The sequence below is a fragment of the Acinonyx jubatus genome, chromosome B2 (genome assembly GCF_027475565.1).
Source record: "Acinonyx jubatus isolate Ajub_Pintada_27869175 chromosome B2, VMU_Ajub_asm_v1.0, whole genome shotgun sequence".
In the NCBI taxonomy this organism is placed as follows: Eukaryota; Metazoa; Chordata; class Mammalia; order Carnivora; family Felidae; genus Acinonyx; species Acinonyx jubatus.
The window spans coordinates 61,581,104-61,596,099 of NC_069385.1; the positions used below are offsets into that span (position 1 = coordinate 61,581,104).

The window sequence follows — 14,996 nt, forward strand, 5'->3', positions numbered from 1 at the left end:
TTTTTTTTTTTTTAAGTTTGTTTTTTATTTATTTTGAGAGAGAGAGAGAAAGCGCAAGCGGGAGAGGGGCAGAGAGAGAGGGAGAAAGAACCCCAAGCAGGCTCTGCATTATCAGCACAGAGCCCAGCCTGGGGCTCGATCCCACGAACTATGAGATCATGACCTGAGCTGAAATCAAGAGTCAGACACTTAACCAACTGAGCCACCCAGACGTAGAGACTGAGTTCTTAACTGGTAAGCTTTATATAAGTTAGAGGTTTAGTCATCTTCCACAAATATGGGTTCCAGAAATTAAAATAAAGGGAAACACAGTGAATGACAAGATAGAGGAAAGCATATTTTCACAATAAAGACTATTAGTATCAAGACAACTTACAATAAAAGTTTAATTAAAAGTGAGAAGATGGTCTCCAATAATAGTGTTTAGAAAGAGAAATTTCTACTACAAACCTGGAATATTGTGTTTATAGTAGTTTAGTTATTATAGTTTTATTGGAACTGTATGGTTGAGTGAAAAGCTCACTGCACAGGGAATCAAAAGAACTAGATTCCTGCTGTTTTGCCAGTAACCAGCTAAGTGAGCTTGAGAAAACTACTACATTTCTAGGCTCAAGTTTCTGAGAAATACCACTCATACTTCCGGAAAAGGCATTGTAGGAAAAAGGATAAATGCTTTTTTTTATCACAGGAGAATCAATATTACCATCAAGACTATTGATCATATCCCTATTTGAAAAGTACAAGGTAAATAAAAAATTAGAAGAGACAAGACTGATTGATTCCAGTAAGTGATCAAATTAAGTAGGTGATTAAATTAGGTGAGTAGTGAGGACTGAGAAACAATACCAAAATTATAAAGAAAAGTTAAAAAAAAAAAAACCTGTCAGTAAAATTAAGCAAACCTACGTGTCTCATCATCTTTTGCATCCAGGTAAGCTGGGACAGCTAGGTATTTTAATAACTTTTGTAAATTGCTCTATTTCACCAGAGATACTATTAAATAAGTTAGCATTTGGTTCAAGTCAATTCAATTCAACCTCCATTTACAGGCTACCTTCAGAGATGATTTGCCCTGAAACAAATGAAATCTGAGCTTTATTCGGGTCCCTGACTTGCACAGCCACTGGGAGCACCGGAGCTGCTGGGAATGTGTTATTCTGGTTGGGAGGCAGAAACCAGATTGCACACAGAAAGCATTTCTATTTAGGTGTTGTTGTTGTTGTTGTTGTTTTGTAAATTGCCTACGAGTTCACAGAAGAAATGACCTGAATGTCCAAGGCCTTATTCATTTGTTTGATTTCTCTTTTGCATTGTAAATACTCACTTTAGAACCTAATTTTGTGTCCATAAGGTTACATTCTTTTTCTTTAAGCACGCCTCCTCCCTGCCCTCACCCAGTTATGTCAGTTTCAAATATCAGTACTGCTGTGCCCACCTTGTGTTATACCTTGAACTAACAGGGATACAAAGATGAAGGAGCTCACAGTTTTATAGGAAGAATGCAGAATTAGATATGAAACAGTACTGGTCTAGTGGTAGAAACAAAGTGTAACAGAGGCACATAGAACAAAACATTTAACAATACTAATTTATCACAGTGTCCTTATCTTCCGAAAGGTATCAAACTATCAAAAGCTTCTCAGAGAGTTGAAGAAATTCTGAACCTTGTGAAGTAGCCTATGGCCTGGTATTTTTTTTCTTTATTTTTTGGGAGAGCACAAGTTGGGGAGGAGCAGAGAGAGGGGGACAGAGGATCTGAAGTAGACTGTGTCCTAACAGGCTGACAGCAGTGAGCCCAATGTGGAGCTCAAACTCACGAACTGTGAGATCATGGCCTGAGCCGAAGTCAAACGTTCAACGAACTGAGCCATCCAGGTGCTCCTATGGCCTGGTGTTTCTTAAGCTACCACTTTATAAACTTTTTTGACTGTGATCTGCAGTGTAGTCCATGTTAGTGTTCATCAAATATGCCACATGATACCCTACACTTTTCAGCCTCCCTTGCAGTTAAGTTAGAGGCGTGTGCCTATTCTGGTCAATGGGTCACGAAAGGAAGTGATTGTATTGTTTCTGGTTCAAGTCTCTTAACACTGATTCAGTCAGTGAGAGTCCTCTGAACTTTCTCTAGAAAGATTTGAAGCCCAGAAGCAAAGAACCAAGATAGAGTAGTTGAAAGATGAAAATATGCCAGATCCTTGAAGATCTGGAGGACAACTACCAAAGTCAATATAATCCATATCAGACTTTATGGTAGTGATATGTGACATATAAAATATTTTTATGTTAAGCTACTGACATGTGTTTGACATCCTGACCATACACATACACATAATTTAATCAAAATTTAAAATTCTGTTATAATACTACTTGCTATTTCTGACATACCTGATATTTTATTCCATTCAGGAAAATATTTATCTAACTTACAATGTCACCACCCCCTATTTCGTCTCCACCCATAATGTGAAAAATAATGTCTTTTTTAAAAAATAGTTTTTCTTGGGGCACCTGGGTGGCTCAGTTGGTTAGGCATCCAATTCTAGATTTCGGCTCAGGTCGCCATCTCACAGTTTAGTGGTATTGAGCCATACATGGGGTTCTGTGCTGCCAGTGCCAAGTCTGCTTGGGATTCTCTCTCTCCCTCTCTTGCGGACACCCCCCGCCCCATTAATAAATAAATAATAAATAAGCTTAAAGAGTAGTTTTTCTCTAATTTTACCTTTACGATTATTTTTGTTCAAATATAATTAACATACAGTATTCTGTTAGTTCAGATTTACAATATAATGATTCAACAATTCTGTACATTACTCAGTGCTCATCACTGATATGTGTACTCTTAAACCTCCCCCACTCACCTCCTCTCTGGAATCACCTGTTAGTTCTCTATATTTAAGAGTCTGGTTTTTTGTCTCTTTTTTTCTGTTTCACACGAAATGAAATCATATGGTATCTTTCTCTGACTTATTTCACTTAGTTGGAAAATAATGTCTTAAGCTACTCACAACACTGGTCTTCTGTGAACAACTTTTAGGTGTATTCAATTATTTATAAAAATAAGCTTTAATAATAAATGCAATGTCACAACATAAAGAATGAGAAATACAGATTATTTAATCTCGTAAAATTAAATTATTGCATTTTGGGCTGTATGTTTCTATTTGGTACATATATATGAATACACCACATGCATATATATAATAAAGGAAAAATGTTTTTCACTGTTCTGCAAAACTGGTAGTCTCTGGCTTTGAAAAGCACTGCTGCTCCAGAAGTTTGCAATCCAGTCCAAAAGGACTCCATTCAGAACGTATTCGGCTTAATGCCATTAAATTTTGGTGGGTCCTTGAGGATAATCTTTATTTTTATTTATTTATTTATTTATTTATTTATTTATTATTTATTTCTTGAGGACAAAATAATCTTTATTCCTCTTTCCAACAGCAGGTCAAAGAACTGAAGTCAGGAAATCTTATATCTTAATTAAGTGCCATCGTGGAGGCCTGTAAAATGAAATAACAAAATCCCAAACCAGCCTACTTGCCCTCTCTAATCCCCGCTCAGTGAATGCAAGTTGCTCAGAGAAAACAGCTCGCGGGTTCCAGGCCGGAACTGGTAGAAAGCTCTCGCGAGAGCCTTCCGACCGCCGCGAGTCTTCTGTGAGCACCAGTTCCCGCCCCTTCTGCGCCCACAGACCGTCTGCTCCCCACCGGCTTCATCCGCTACGGCTACGGCGGAGCGAGCCGGAACTTTTATCCATAGGAACGGGTTTACAGTGTAGAGTGTTGCCGGCCGGCCTCAAGGAGATTAGAGTGCCGTCCTCTTCCTCTCACCGTAGCCGCCGCGGAGCGGTGCCGAGCCGATCAGATCCAGGAGCGCAGTTACCGGGCGGGCTGGGTCTATGGTCGCTCCGCGGGCCGCTCCGCCGGCTGGTGCTTTTTTTTCAGGGCAAGCTGTGTTCCATGGCAGGGAACTTTTGGCAGAGCTCCCATTAGTAAGTGATCTTCCGTCTTCTCGCCCGGGGCTTCTTCTTGGGAGTCGGTGAGGACCGGGCCTGCGACTCCCCTTGGCCTGGATCCCGGCCCCTGTCCCGAGCGCCGTGGGGTCTCCCGGGAGGCGGCAGCGGCTGGAAGCGGGACGCGCTTTTCTCTGGCGACTCCCCTCTCCCCGCCCCCTGGCAGCATTTGGTTGGGGGGCGGTGGTCTGTGAGCGGGAAAGGGCGGGGGCTAAGGAGGTTCGGTCTCAGAGGAAGGAAGGAGTGTAACTTCGGATTCTTGGATAAGCTAGGCCTGGAAGAGGGGTGGGTTGGGATGGGATGGGCACAGGTATGGGAAGTGTGGCATAGTTCGGGACTGTGAGGCGGGCTCTTCAGGACAGTTATGGTTCGGTTTTGCCTGGACTCTCTTCGGGGAATCGGCATTGTAATCTTTTGTCATTCACCTTCTGTCTTGAATGGATTTAATTATTCTGTGGAGAGAGTCAGGCTTGTTTCTGCTCTCTAACCAGTTCCTGCCATTACCTTATGCCTAGATGGAGTTGTATGTTGGTGAGGTGTAGGGCAGGTGCTCTCAAGATGTATCCATTAGTCTGTGCCTTATATTTTGTTGTAAACACGTATTTCCCAGTGACTGCTGATTTCTTTAACATATTTCATGAATTCGGGTTTGTTTTTGCTAGTGACCATGGAAGAACTAGAGTAATATTAAAAATATTTTCCCCTAAATACATTTAAGTAGGCAGAAAGGTGAGTGATGGGACTAATTGATTAGGTTTTCCACTGTAGGGTTGAAAGATGAACAGAAGCTGGTGCTATTATATTTTAGTATGTGTGTGTGTGTGTGTGTGTGTGTGTGTACATACATATATATATATATTAATGCTAAGAGAGCATTAGTAATTGTAATTTAAATTTTGATTCTGTGAAAAAAGATGAATTCCTATTCATTCTTTTTTTAGTCCTTTGTGCGAAAACAAAAATGGTTTTGGAAACCTTTTTTCAGGAAAGCAGGTTATCCTCTTGCTATGAAGAGATTCTGTGGAGATGAAATTGTGTGGAAGCTCTACCTCTGATCATATTTGTATTTTGCAGTTTTGCTCACTGCCATATTTGCTTGGGCAAAATTAAAATACAGAAAATTTAATTAGTGGAGAAGAGTAGTATTTTGATAAACTTTGAAAGAAAGTGAGAGAGAATTAACAGGGAGCTAGCTGTTGATTATCAAAAGCTACAGTCATTTTTCTCAACTGAAAAAAAAAGATCTGCCCACCTTTTTATTTTTTTTTTTAATTTTTTAATTTTTTTAAAAATTTTCTAACGTTTATTTATTTTTGAGACAGGGAGAGACAGCATGAACAGGGGAGGGTCAGAGAGAGAGAGTGAGACAGAGAATCCGAAACAGGCTTCAGGCTCCTAGCTGTCAGCACAGAGCCTCACGTGGGGCTCGAACTCACCGACCGCGAGATCGTGACCCGAGCCGAAGTCGGATGCTCAACCGACTGAGCCACCCAGGTGCCCCTGCCCACCTTTTTAAAAAGAATATTTATTTAGTTTTTTGAGAGAGATAGAGCTCAAGAGGGGGAGGGGCCGAGAGAGAGGGAGACAGAATCTGAAGTAGGCTCCAGGCTTGGAGCTGTCAGCACAGAGCTTGATGCGGGGCTCGAACTCCTGAACCCCAAGATCATCACCTGAGCCAAAGTCAGAGGCTTAACAGACTGAGCCACCCAGGCACCCCTGCCCACCTTTTGATAAGTGTTAATTATGCTTTCACTTATTGTTGGCATAATGACAACATTTAGGGGTTAGGATCTATAACAATTGTTTCTTCACTTTTGAAATATAAAATTGTTAAAATGTTAAGTGTGCTTTTTTGGAAACGTCCTTGTCTCCCAATTCAAGTAGTCCTGCAGGAAAGGGCTACTCAGATCTCTTGAGAATTATGAAGTGCCTCGTCTGCAAAAGGTTACAATGAAGAAAGACAAGGCAATCAATTCTGGAAAAACAAACCAACAAAAAGATTACAAAAACCATTGTTTTAGGTGATTTTTTGAAGACGAACATCTTAACATTTCTAAAATGAGCATGGCAATTTTTTTTTCTTAGTAGCACATGAAATAATGGTGAGTCATATGAACAATGTAATCTTACATTTTATGAAAGTTGGTATTTATAAGTGTTCGTGGTTTATCCTCCATACAATGTGCTGTGAAGAAAACTTAAGATATTTGATTGTGAAGATTATCTTTCTAAAAACACTGACTGTGAGGATGAAATTAATAATGCTAGAACAGGATGAATCACAGTATTTTCTAGGAAGTTGAACACAACACATTCTTTGACCTTACTGCATTAAAAGGAGAATGGCATGGGGGCGCCTGGGTGGCTCAGTCGGTTAAGCGTCCAACTTCAACTCAGGTCACGATCTCGCAGTCCGTGAGTTCGAGCCCCGCGTCGGGCTCTGTGCTGACAGCTCAGAGCCTGGAGCCTGTTTCGGATTCTGTGTCTCCCTCTCTCTCGGCCCCTCCCCCGTTCATGCTCTGTCTCTGTCTCAAAAATAAACATTAAAAAAAAAAGAGAGAGAATGGCACTAAATATTAGCTGGTTGACTGAATGAATTAATGAACAGATAACAGAAATACAAAAGTACAAAATCAATTCTGGATGTTATTGTATCAGAGGAAACTGAAAATACAGTTACATAATATCAAGGAAATAATGAGATCAATATATGTCCATACTTTTGGGATGTAGCCAAAGTCAAAGTTATAAACTAACATCCTGAAAAACTGAGAAAGAATAAAAATAAGTCGAAATATTCTACTTAAGAATATTAAAAAGGAAACAGTGAAATAAATCCGAGGGGAAAAAAGGAAAGACTTAAAGGTAATACCGATATTAACATTTTATTTTTTTTATATTTATTTAATTTTGAGAGAGAGCGCACAGGGGAGTGGCAGAGAGAGAAGGGGACAGAGGATCCCAAGCAGGCTCTGTGCTGACAGCAGTGAACCTGATGCGAGGCTCAAACCCACAAACTGCTAGATCATGACCTGAACCAAAGTCAGATGCTTAGCCAACTGAGCCGTCCAGACGCCCCCGATATTAACATCTTGAAAGGAAAAAAGTAGTCAGAAATTATAAGAGTTGGTTCCTTAGAAGGGAAAATCAAAACAGTAGACTAAACTGCTACTAGTTGAAGCAAGGGAAAAAGATATGATACAAAAATACAAAATTAGGAATGAGAAAAGTAAATAAATTCAGATGTACCTTTGGGTTATCTCCATGGGAATAAGTTTGAAAGCCAAAACAAATTAAGAAAGTTACCAGAGAGCTACTCCTTAAAAAATGCTCCAGGCCCACATTATTTCATGGGTAAATGTTTTCCCATTTTCAAGAAGATCTGCTATTGAAATTATTCCAGTTCACACAGAAAGCTTTCCAGTTCTTTTTATGTGAAGTTACAATAACACTGATAAAATCTAGCAAAGGTAGCACTAAAAACAGTCTGACTTTTGAATATCGATGCGAACATCATAAAGTATTCCCAAGTAGAGTCTAACATTACATTAGAAATGTAAAAAATGATAATGATTTTACTATAGAAATATAGTCAACATTTGGAAATCTGTTAATAAACAGTGAAAGCGTCAAGACCTCTTTTAAAATTCAACATCTGTTCTTGACCAAAACAAATAGTATTTCTTAACAGGGTAAGAACATCAAAGCATCAACAAGAGATATTTAATGGTAAAACAGGAAAATTAGGGGGCCTGTTTAACATTGTTCTGAAAATGCTACTCAATGCAGTTAATAGAATGAGATGTAAAAAATGACAAAATTACCAGTATATAGCAATAAAATTTAAGAAAATTCAGTTAATTGAGAAATTATTATAAATAAAGGTTTAATGAGGTAACCAGTTACATAACGTAAAAATGGAAAGCTTTCTTTTAAATAAATGATGGGGGAACGTGGCTCAGTAGGTAGAGCACCCAACTTCAGCTCAGGTCATGATTTCGGGGTTCCTGAGTTCGAGCCCCACATCAGACTCACTGCTGTCAACCTGTCAGCTCTCTGCAGAGAGTTGCCTTCAGATCCTCTGTCCCCCTCTTTCTGCCCCTCCCCTTTGCATTCTCAGAAATAAACATTAAAATAAACATATTTTAAAAATAAATGAGTGATATAAAAATATAATTACAGTAGCAACAGAAAATATGAAATACACAGGAGTAAACAAACGTACAGGACTTATAGGAAGAAATTTTTAAATTTTTTTTTTCAACGTTTATTTATTTTTGGGACAGAGAGAGACAGAGCATGAACGGGGGAGGGGCAGAGAGAGAGGGAGACACAGAATCGGAAACAGGCTCCAGACTCCGAGCCATCAGCCCAGAGCCTGACGCGGGGCTCGAACTCACGGACCGCGAGATCGTGACCTGGCTGAAGTTGGACGCTTAACTGACTGCGCCACCCAGGCGCCCCAGGAAGAAATTTTTAAATTTTGTAGTGGAACAAAGATTTTAATAAATGGAGTTTGAATTCTAACCTTGTAAAAATAGCATTTCTTCTACTATTGATCTCATTAATGCAAGCCCAAACAATTTTGAATGGATTTCCTTTAAAAGTTCCTTTTGGGACTTGATAACAATGTTTTTAAAAGTTCAGGTCTCAGAATAATAATTGTAATAGAATATCAAGCAATTTTCTGAAGAATAGTAGCAGGGAAGTATTTTCTGTACCAGATTTTAATTGTTTAGTTTTATGTTTTAAAATAGCATGGCATAGGAATAAGAAAAGAAAAAAAGGAAATTACAAAGATGATCCCAAATACAATAATAGAATTATACATCAAGAAATACTTTAGTCAACATTTGAGTAACCATTTGACAAAACATTTAGCTGGATCCCTGTTTTCTACCTTGTACAAAATATATTCCAGGTGGATCACAAATTGAAAGAAAAAAGCCATATTAGAAAATACGGGTGATTTTTTTTTTTTTTTTAAATCATTTGTGTCAGGAGAGGCCTTTTCATTTGTGACAAACATAAAATCAAAGTAAAATATGGGTTGGTTTTAATAAGTGATCCATATTTCTGTATTACAAACAAATATTAAGAGATCATGCTAAACTTGGGAAATGTTTAGTGTATTTGACAAATGATTTATTATCTATAATATGCAAATTATATGAGAAAAATCTCTAAATTGTGAAAAAGACCATCCCATTAGAAAAATTGTCATATTAGGATTACAATGTACAGGGGCACCTGGCTCAGTTGGTTAAGAGTCCAACTCTTGTCTTTGACTCAGATCATGACCTCACAGTTCCTGATTTCAGTCCCTGTGTCAAGCTTTGTGCTGGCAGCTTAGAGCCTCCTTGAGATTCTGTCTCCCTGTCTCTCTGCCCCTCCCCTGCTTGCTCTCTATCTCCCTTTCAAAATAAATAAAAAATAAACTTAAAAAAAGAAAAGAATTACAGTATACAAAAGAAGGACTATATTTGGCCAATAGGCCCTGGAAAATGTTTAACCTCAGAAGTAAACTAAAAACAAACAACCCCCATTCCGACCCCCCCCCCCCCCCCCCCCCCCCCCCCCCCCCGCCCAGCCAAACAGTAAGATACTACTTTGCCTTTCAGTTCTTTCAGTTGTAAAGTATTTAAAAGCTTGGCAGTAACTCATGGGGGGGGGGGTAAATATTTTAAGACACCCTCGTACTTTTTTTATTTTTTAAGATTTTAAGTTTATTTATTTATTGGGGGGGGGCAGGGAGAGAAGAAGACCGAGAATTCCAAGCAGGCTCTGTGCCGACATGGGGCTTGAACTCAGGAGTCCTGAGATCCTGACCTAGGCTGAAGTCAGATGATCAGCCAACTGACCCACTCAGGCACCCACCGTCATATACTTTTCATGGGAATGGAAATTGGTGTCACATATGGACTGCAAACTGCCAATGTATAATAAAGTTATCAGTAAAACTGACCAATTAGTTCTATTTCTAGGAAACTATTTTAAATATTAACTAAATATACAGGGTGAATTACAAAGCTAGTCATTAAAGCATTATTTTTAATAGTGAAAAATTATAACCTATCTGCCTATTAATAGGAATTAATAAATAATAATACATCCATAAAGTTGTGCAGCAATTTAAAAGGATGCTGAATAACAAATCTGTTGACATAAAAAGACTTTCAGTACATACTGAATGACAAAAGCAAGTTGCAGAATAGTTTTATGGGTCATATCAATTTCATATGTCTGGTTAAAAATAGTAGACTTGACTAGGCAGATGGAGGAGGCTATTAGTGTAATAAATCCTGAAACAGCTTTTAACATGATTGGAATTTGTGAAGTAGGGAAATTAAATACTCCAGTTACTCATGAACAACTGAGAAAAGATACTTCAAATCTAAGGTATCATCATTTGGTGTCAAATAACTTGACCATTATTTTATGTATCACTAAGAAAAAATAAATGTACTAGCAGTTAAAAGCCTAAGGCATCACTGACTGTAAGATCTCTTTTGATATCAGAGTCTTAAAACCAATGAAATGTAGTATACTGTAGAGAGAGAACGAGAGAGATTGAGAAAATTAGAGTGGAATTTTTTTCAGAACATATTTACATTCATTAGTGAGATAATTCTCTTTTCTTTAATTTATTTTCAGTGGGGGAGAAAGAGAGAAAGCTAGAGATTATGGGAGGGGCAGAGAGAGAGGGGGAGAGAGAGAGAGAGAATCTTAAGCAGGCTCCGAACTGTCAGCACAGAGCCTGTTTCAGGGTTCACCCACAAACCATGAGCTCATGACCTGAGCCCAAATCAGGAGTCAAATGCTTAACCAACTGAGCCACCCAGGTGCCCCAATGAGATAATTCTCAGTGTTGGAATTTCAAGAAATGTGAAAAATACTATCTTCTGAGTTACTTCTTGCACTTTGTATTTCTCAGAATGTTTATAACTTGTTCAATCTTAGAATGTTTTTTTGTGACTTTATTAGTTGATTCTCTGTAGCGTGTTTTAACATCTTTGTTTCTTTTAGTTTGCAATGGATTTTGGATAAACAAGATCTGTTGAAGGAACGCCAGAAGGACTTAAAGTTTCTCTCAGAAGAAGAGTATTGGAAATTACAAATATTTTTTACAAATGGTAAACATTTAAAAAAAAAATGACTGAAATAGTATAGTTGGTCACTTCTGAATTCAAACTTTTGTATAGTAATTTGTGATGAGTTGTTTTAGTCCATACTTAACATTTCTACTTTTTTTTAATTTTTAAAACATTTTTTTAATCTTTATTTTTGAGAGACAGAGAGAGAGAGAGAGACAAGAGTACAAGCAGGGGAGGAACAGAGACAGAAGGAGACACAGAATCTGAAGCAGGCTCCAGGCTCCGAGCTGTCAGCACAGAGCCCGATGTGGGGCCTGAACTCACGAACAGTGAGATCATGACCCAAGCCGAGGTCGGATGCTTAACCCACTGAGCCACCAGGCACCCCGTACTTAAAATTTTTATTTATACATGTATTCTTTTTATAACTTATATTCACTTATCTTTCTTTTTAAGTGATCTAAATAAAGTCTTGTGAATCTTACATATCAGAGATACTCAAAACAGTTTGAAAGTGTTCATTGATTGCCCTAAGTCTTTATAATGCATTATTAAGCCCAATTTAGGATTGGCTAAAGCAAATATTTTGGGGATAAATGGAGTCTTTGGATTGAGATCCTATATTGGTCATTCTTATCTTATAAGTTTGCTTTGGAGGGAAGGGGATTTAGAGTCAGAAGATCCTTGCTCTGTCACACGGTAGCTTTGTTACATGATTTTTCTAACCCTCAGTGCACTGTTCTGCAAACCTGTCTCTGTTGTTTTAAGGATTCATTATGGACTTTTTAATAAACTTTATAAAGTGGTAGTTATAGTGAGTTTGATAGCTGTTTAATGTTTTCTTTTTATATTCTAAAGATACTATGAAAAGCATTGAGATACCTATCATTCAGAGGGAAATACCTGTCATTTAGCCTTCTTAATGTAAGAATAGTGTTTGCTCTGGGGCAATTTCTATTTTTTATTGTTTTTATGCATACCTATATATTTTTTAACAGATTTGTAAATCCTAGTACTAGTCCATTGTGATCCAAATAGAGTTTTATAGCATATGTAGGTTTTTCTTTTTGTTAAAAATTAATATAGTCATGATTTAATCACATGGAAGTTATTATTCAATGTCAATATTATGATATCAGAAGATACATTTAAAACTTTATTTTTCTTCTAGTTATTCAAGCATTAGGTGAACATCTTAAATTAAGACAACAAGTTATTGCCACTGCTACAGTCTATTTCAAGAGATTCTATGCCAGGTAGGACTTTTATTTTGGGAATATGTTATACCTATTTGAAACTCTTATGTAATGTTGATGAACCTTAGTGTAACTAAATCATGTGTTTATCGTAGAGTTATCTTCATTTTTTTCCAGTGTGTTTTTTTGTTAATTTTTTAAAAATGTTTGTTTATTTTTGAGAGAGAGAGTACGAATGGGGGAGGGGCAGAGAGAGACAGAATCTGAAGCAGGCTCCAGGCTCTGAGCTGTCAGCACGGAGCCTGAATCAGGGCTCAAACTCATGAACCGTGAGATCATGACCTGAGCTGAAGTCAGACGCTTAACCAACTGAGCCACCCAGGTGCCCCTCCAGTGTGTTTTTATATGAATGACATTTAACTCTATCTTATCATATTTTTAGGTATTCTCTGAAAAGTATAGATCCTGTATTAATGGCTCCTACATGTGTGTTTTTGGCATCCAAAGTAGAGGTATGAAATAGTTTTCTGTTCTTCATCAAAGTATAGTCCATGTGCATTGGTTAATCTATATCAAAATAATGGCAAAATACTGAAATTCATACAAAGTCAAAGATACATGACTATTTATTTTTATTTTTTTTAAGTTTATTTATTTTTGAGAGAGAGATGGAGAGGGTGAGCAGGGAGGGGTAGAGAGAAGGAGAGAGAGAATCCCAAGCAGGCTCTGCGCTGTCAGCACAGAGCCCAATGTGGGGCTTGAACTCACAAACTGAGATCATGACCTGAGACAAAAACCAAGAGTCAGACGCTTAACTGGCTTAACTGAGTCACCCAGGTGCCCCAAGATATACATGTCTTTATATATTCATTTAACAAACACTTATGTAGCACTTACTATATATACCAAGTGCTATTCTAAGTTCTTTTACAACCATAACTGACTTAATCCTCATAACAAACAATGGGGTAGTGTAATATCCTTAATTTATAAATGAGGAAACTGAGGTACATAGAGATTAAGAAATTGGCCTAAGATTGTAGAAGTCATACATGGGAGAAGTAGTATTTGTTTTTTTTTTTTTTAACGTTTATTCATTTTTTGAGAGACAGAGCATGAGCAGGAGAGGGGCAGAGAGACAGGGAGACACAGAATCTGAAGCAGGCTCCAGGCTCTGAGCTGTCAGCACAGAGCCCAGCGCGGGGCTGAAACTCATGAACTGAGAGATCATGACCTGAGCCGAAGTCAGATGCTCAACCGACTGAGCCACCCAGGTGCCCCAGCCCTGCCAGTATTGAACCCTGGGAGTCTGGCTACTGATTCCATGCTTTTAATGGCTTTGTTCTGTATCTTCTAAGACATTTACCTTTTGGCACTAAGTAGTAGTCCATACATGCGACAAGCTGGGACAGCTTCTCTACTATTACCTGAGTTATAGTACCTTCTCCTGTGTCCCTCCTCCATACGCTTCCTTTGTCCTACTGTCTTCCCTCCCTGCCTCCTAATAGTGACTGCCTGCCAAGCCACAGGGAAAGCAGGAGGAAAGGTAAGGATTGGGTGTGGCTCTAGTCATACAGATTCCAGTAAGGAATTGTTAGGGCATTGAGGGTAATTAGGTGAGAGAGAGAGAAGAGAGATGGGAACTTGGAGCTGAAACCAAATCTCTGCTCATTTTATTTACCTTTTCAGTATTTTTGAGAGAGCACAGTTAAAATCTGAACAGTACTAGGAGATACCGACTGATTATCATTATAATACATGTGATCTTTAATGTTATGAAACTTTGTATTGTGTTTCTGAGATGTCTTTAGAATCATAACTGTATTCTTGAAAACTGAATGTAATTTAAGCCTTGTAGGTTTATATTCCTTTTGGTACTCATGCTGATTTAGTTTTGTTTTGGTCATTATTTAGGATTATTCAAGATACCTTTCCCAACTATTAACCTAAAGTAATGAAAGTTGACACCATTAGAAATAATATTAAGAAAGACCTTCTAGAGGTTTATGGTTTCCTAATTATAAGTGGTAGTTTAAAGAGGCAGAACTAGTCCTGTTGTTATTACTAAATTCTATAATGGAAAAGGAAGTTGTTTTTTTTTTATAAACTATTTTTTTTCTTTTTTTAATGTTTATTTATCTTTGAGAGAGAGAGAGAGAGAGAGAGAGAGAGAGACAGAGTGTGAGCAGGGGAGGGGCAGAGAGAGAGGAAGACACAGAATCTAAAGCAGGCTCCAGGCTCTGAGCTGTCAGCACAAAACCTGACACAGGGCTCAAATTCAAGAACTGCGAGATCATGACCTGAGCTGAAGTTGGACACTGAACTGTCCCAGCTACCCAGGTGCCCATAATGTTTATTTATTTTTGAGAGAGAGAGAGCACACAAGTTGGGGAGGGGCAGAGAGGGGGATAGAGGATCCGAAGCTGGCTCTTTGCTGACAACAGTGAGCCCGATGTGGGGCTCGAACTCACAAACTATGAGATCATGACCAGAGCTGAAGTTGGCCGCTCAACTGACTAAACCACCCAGGTGCCCCTGGTGGAAAAGGAAGTGTTTATAAAAAGCCCATATTATGGGGTGGTTTTTCCAAATATTACCATGTAATTTGATGTCTCTGAAGCATAACCAGTCTGGAAAATCTAAGCAAAATCTTTATGAACTTCTATTGTAGATTATTGTGGGAATTTTAAT

The 14,996-nt window shown here is 38.3% G+C and overlaps 1 protein-coding gene across 3 annotated transcripts in view; it reads left to right on the forward strand.

Moving 5' to 3' along the window:
* Positions 1–3,677: 3,677 nt before the first annotated feature.
* CCNC (cyclin C) overlaps positions 3,678–14,996 on the forward strand; it is a 29,039-nt gene continuing 17,720 nt past the window's right edge. Inside the window, exons 1-4 of one of the 3 annotated variants that reach the window (XM_027057205.2) lie at positions 3,678–3,994; positions 11,042–11,148; positions 12,281–12,365; positions 12,748–12,817. In XM_027057205.2, coding sequence (XP_026913006.1) covers positions 3,963–3,994; positions 11,042–11,148; positions 12,281–12,365; positions 12,748–12,817 — 294 coding nt within the window. In that variant the 5' untranslated portion in view covers positions 3,678–3,962. Of the gene's footprint in view, positions 3,995–11,041; positions 11,149–11,193; positions 11,498–12,280; positions 12,366–12,747; positions 12,818–14,996 lie in introns of those variants that run through there. The other 2 variants (XM_027057203.2, XM_053222436.1) reach the window with 2 other exon arrangements.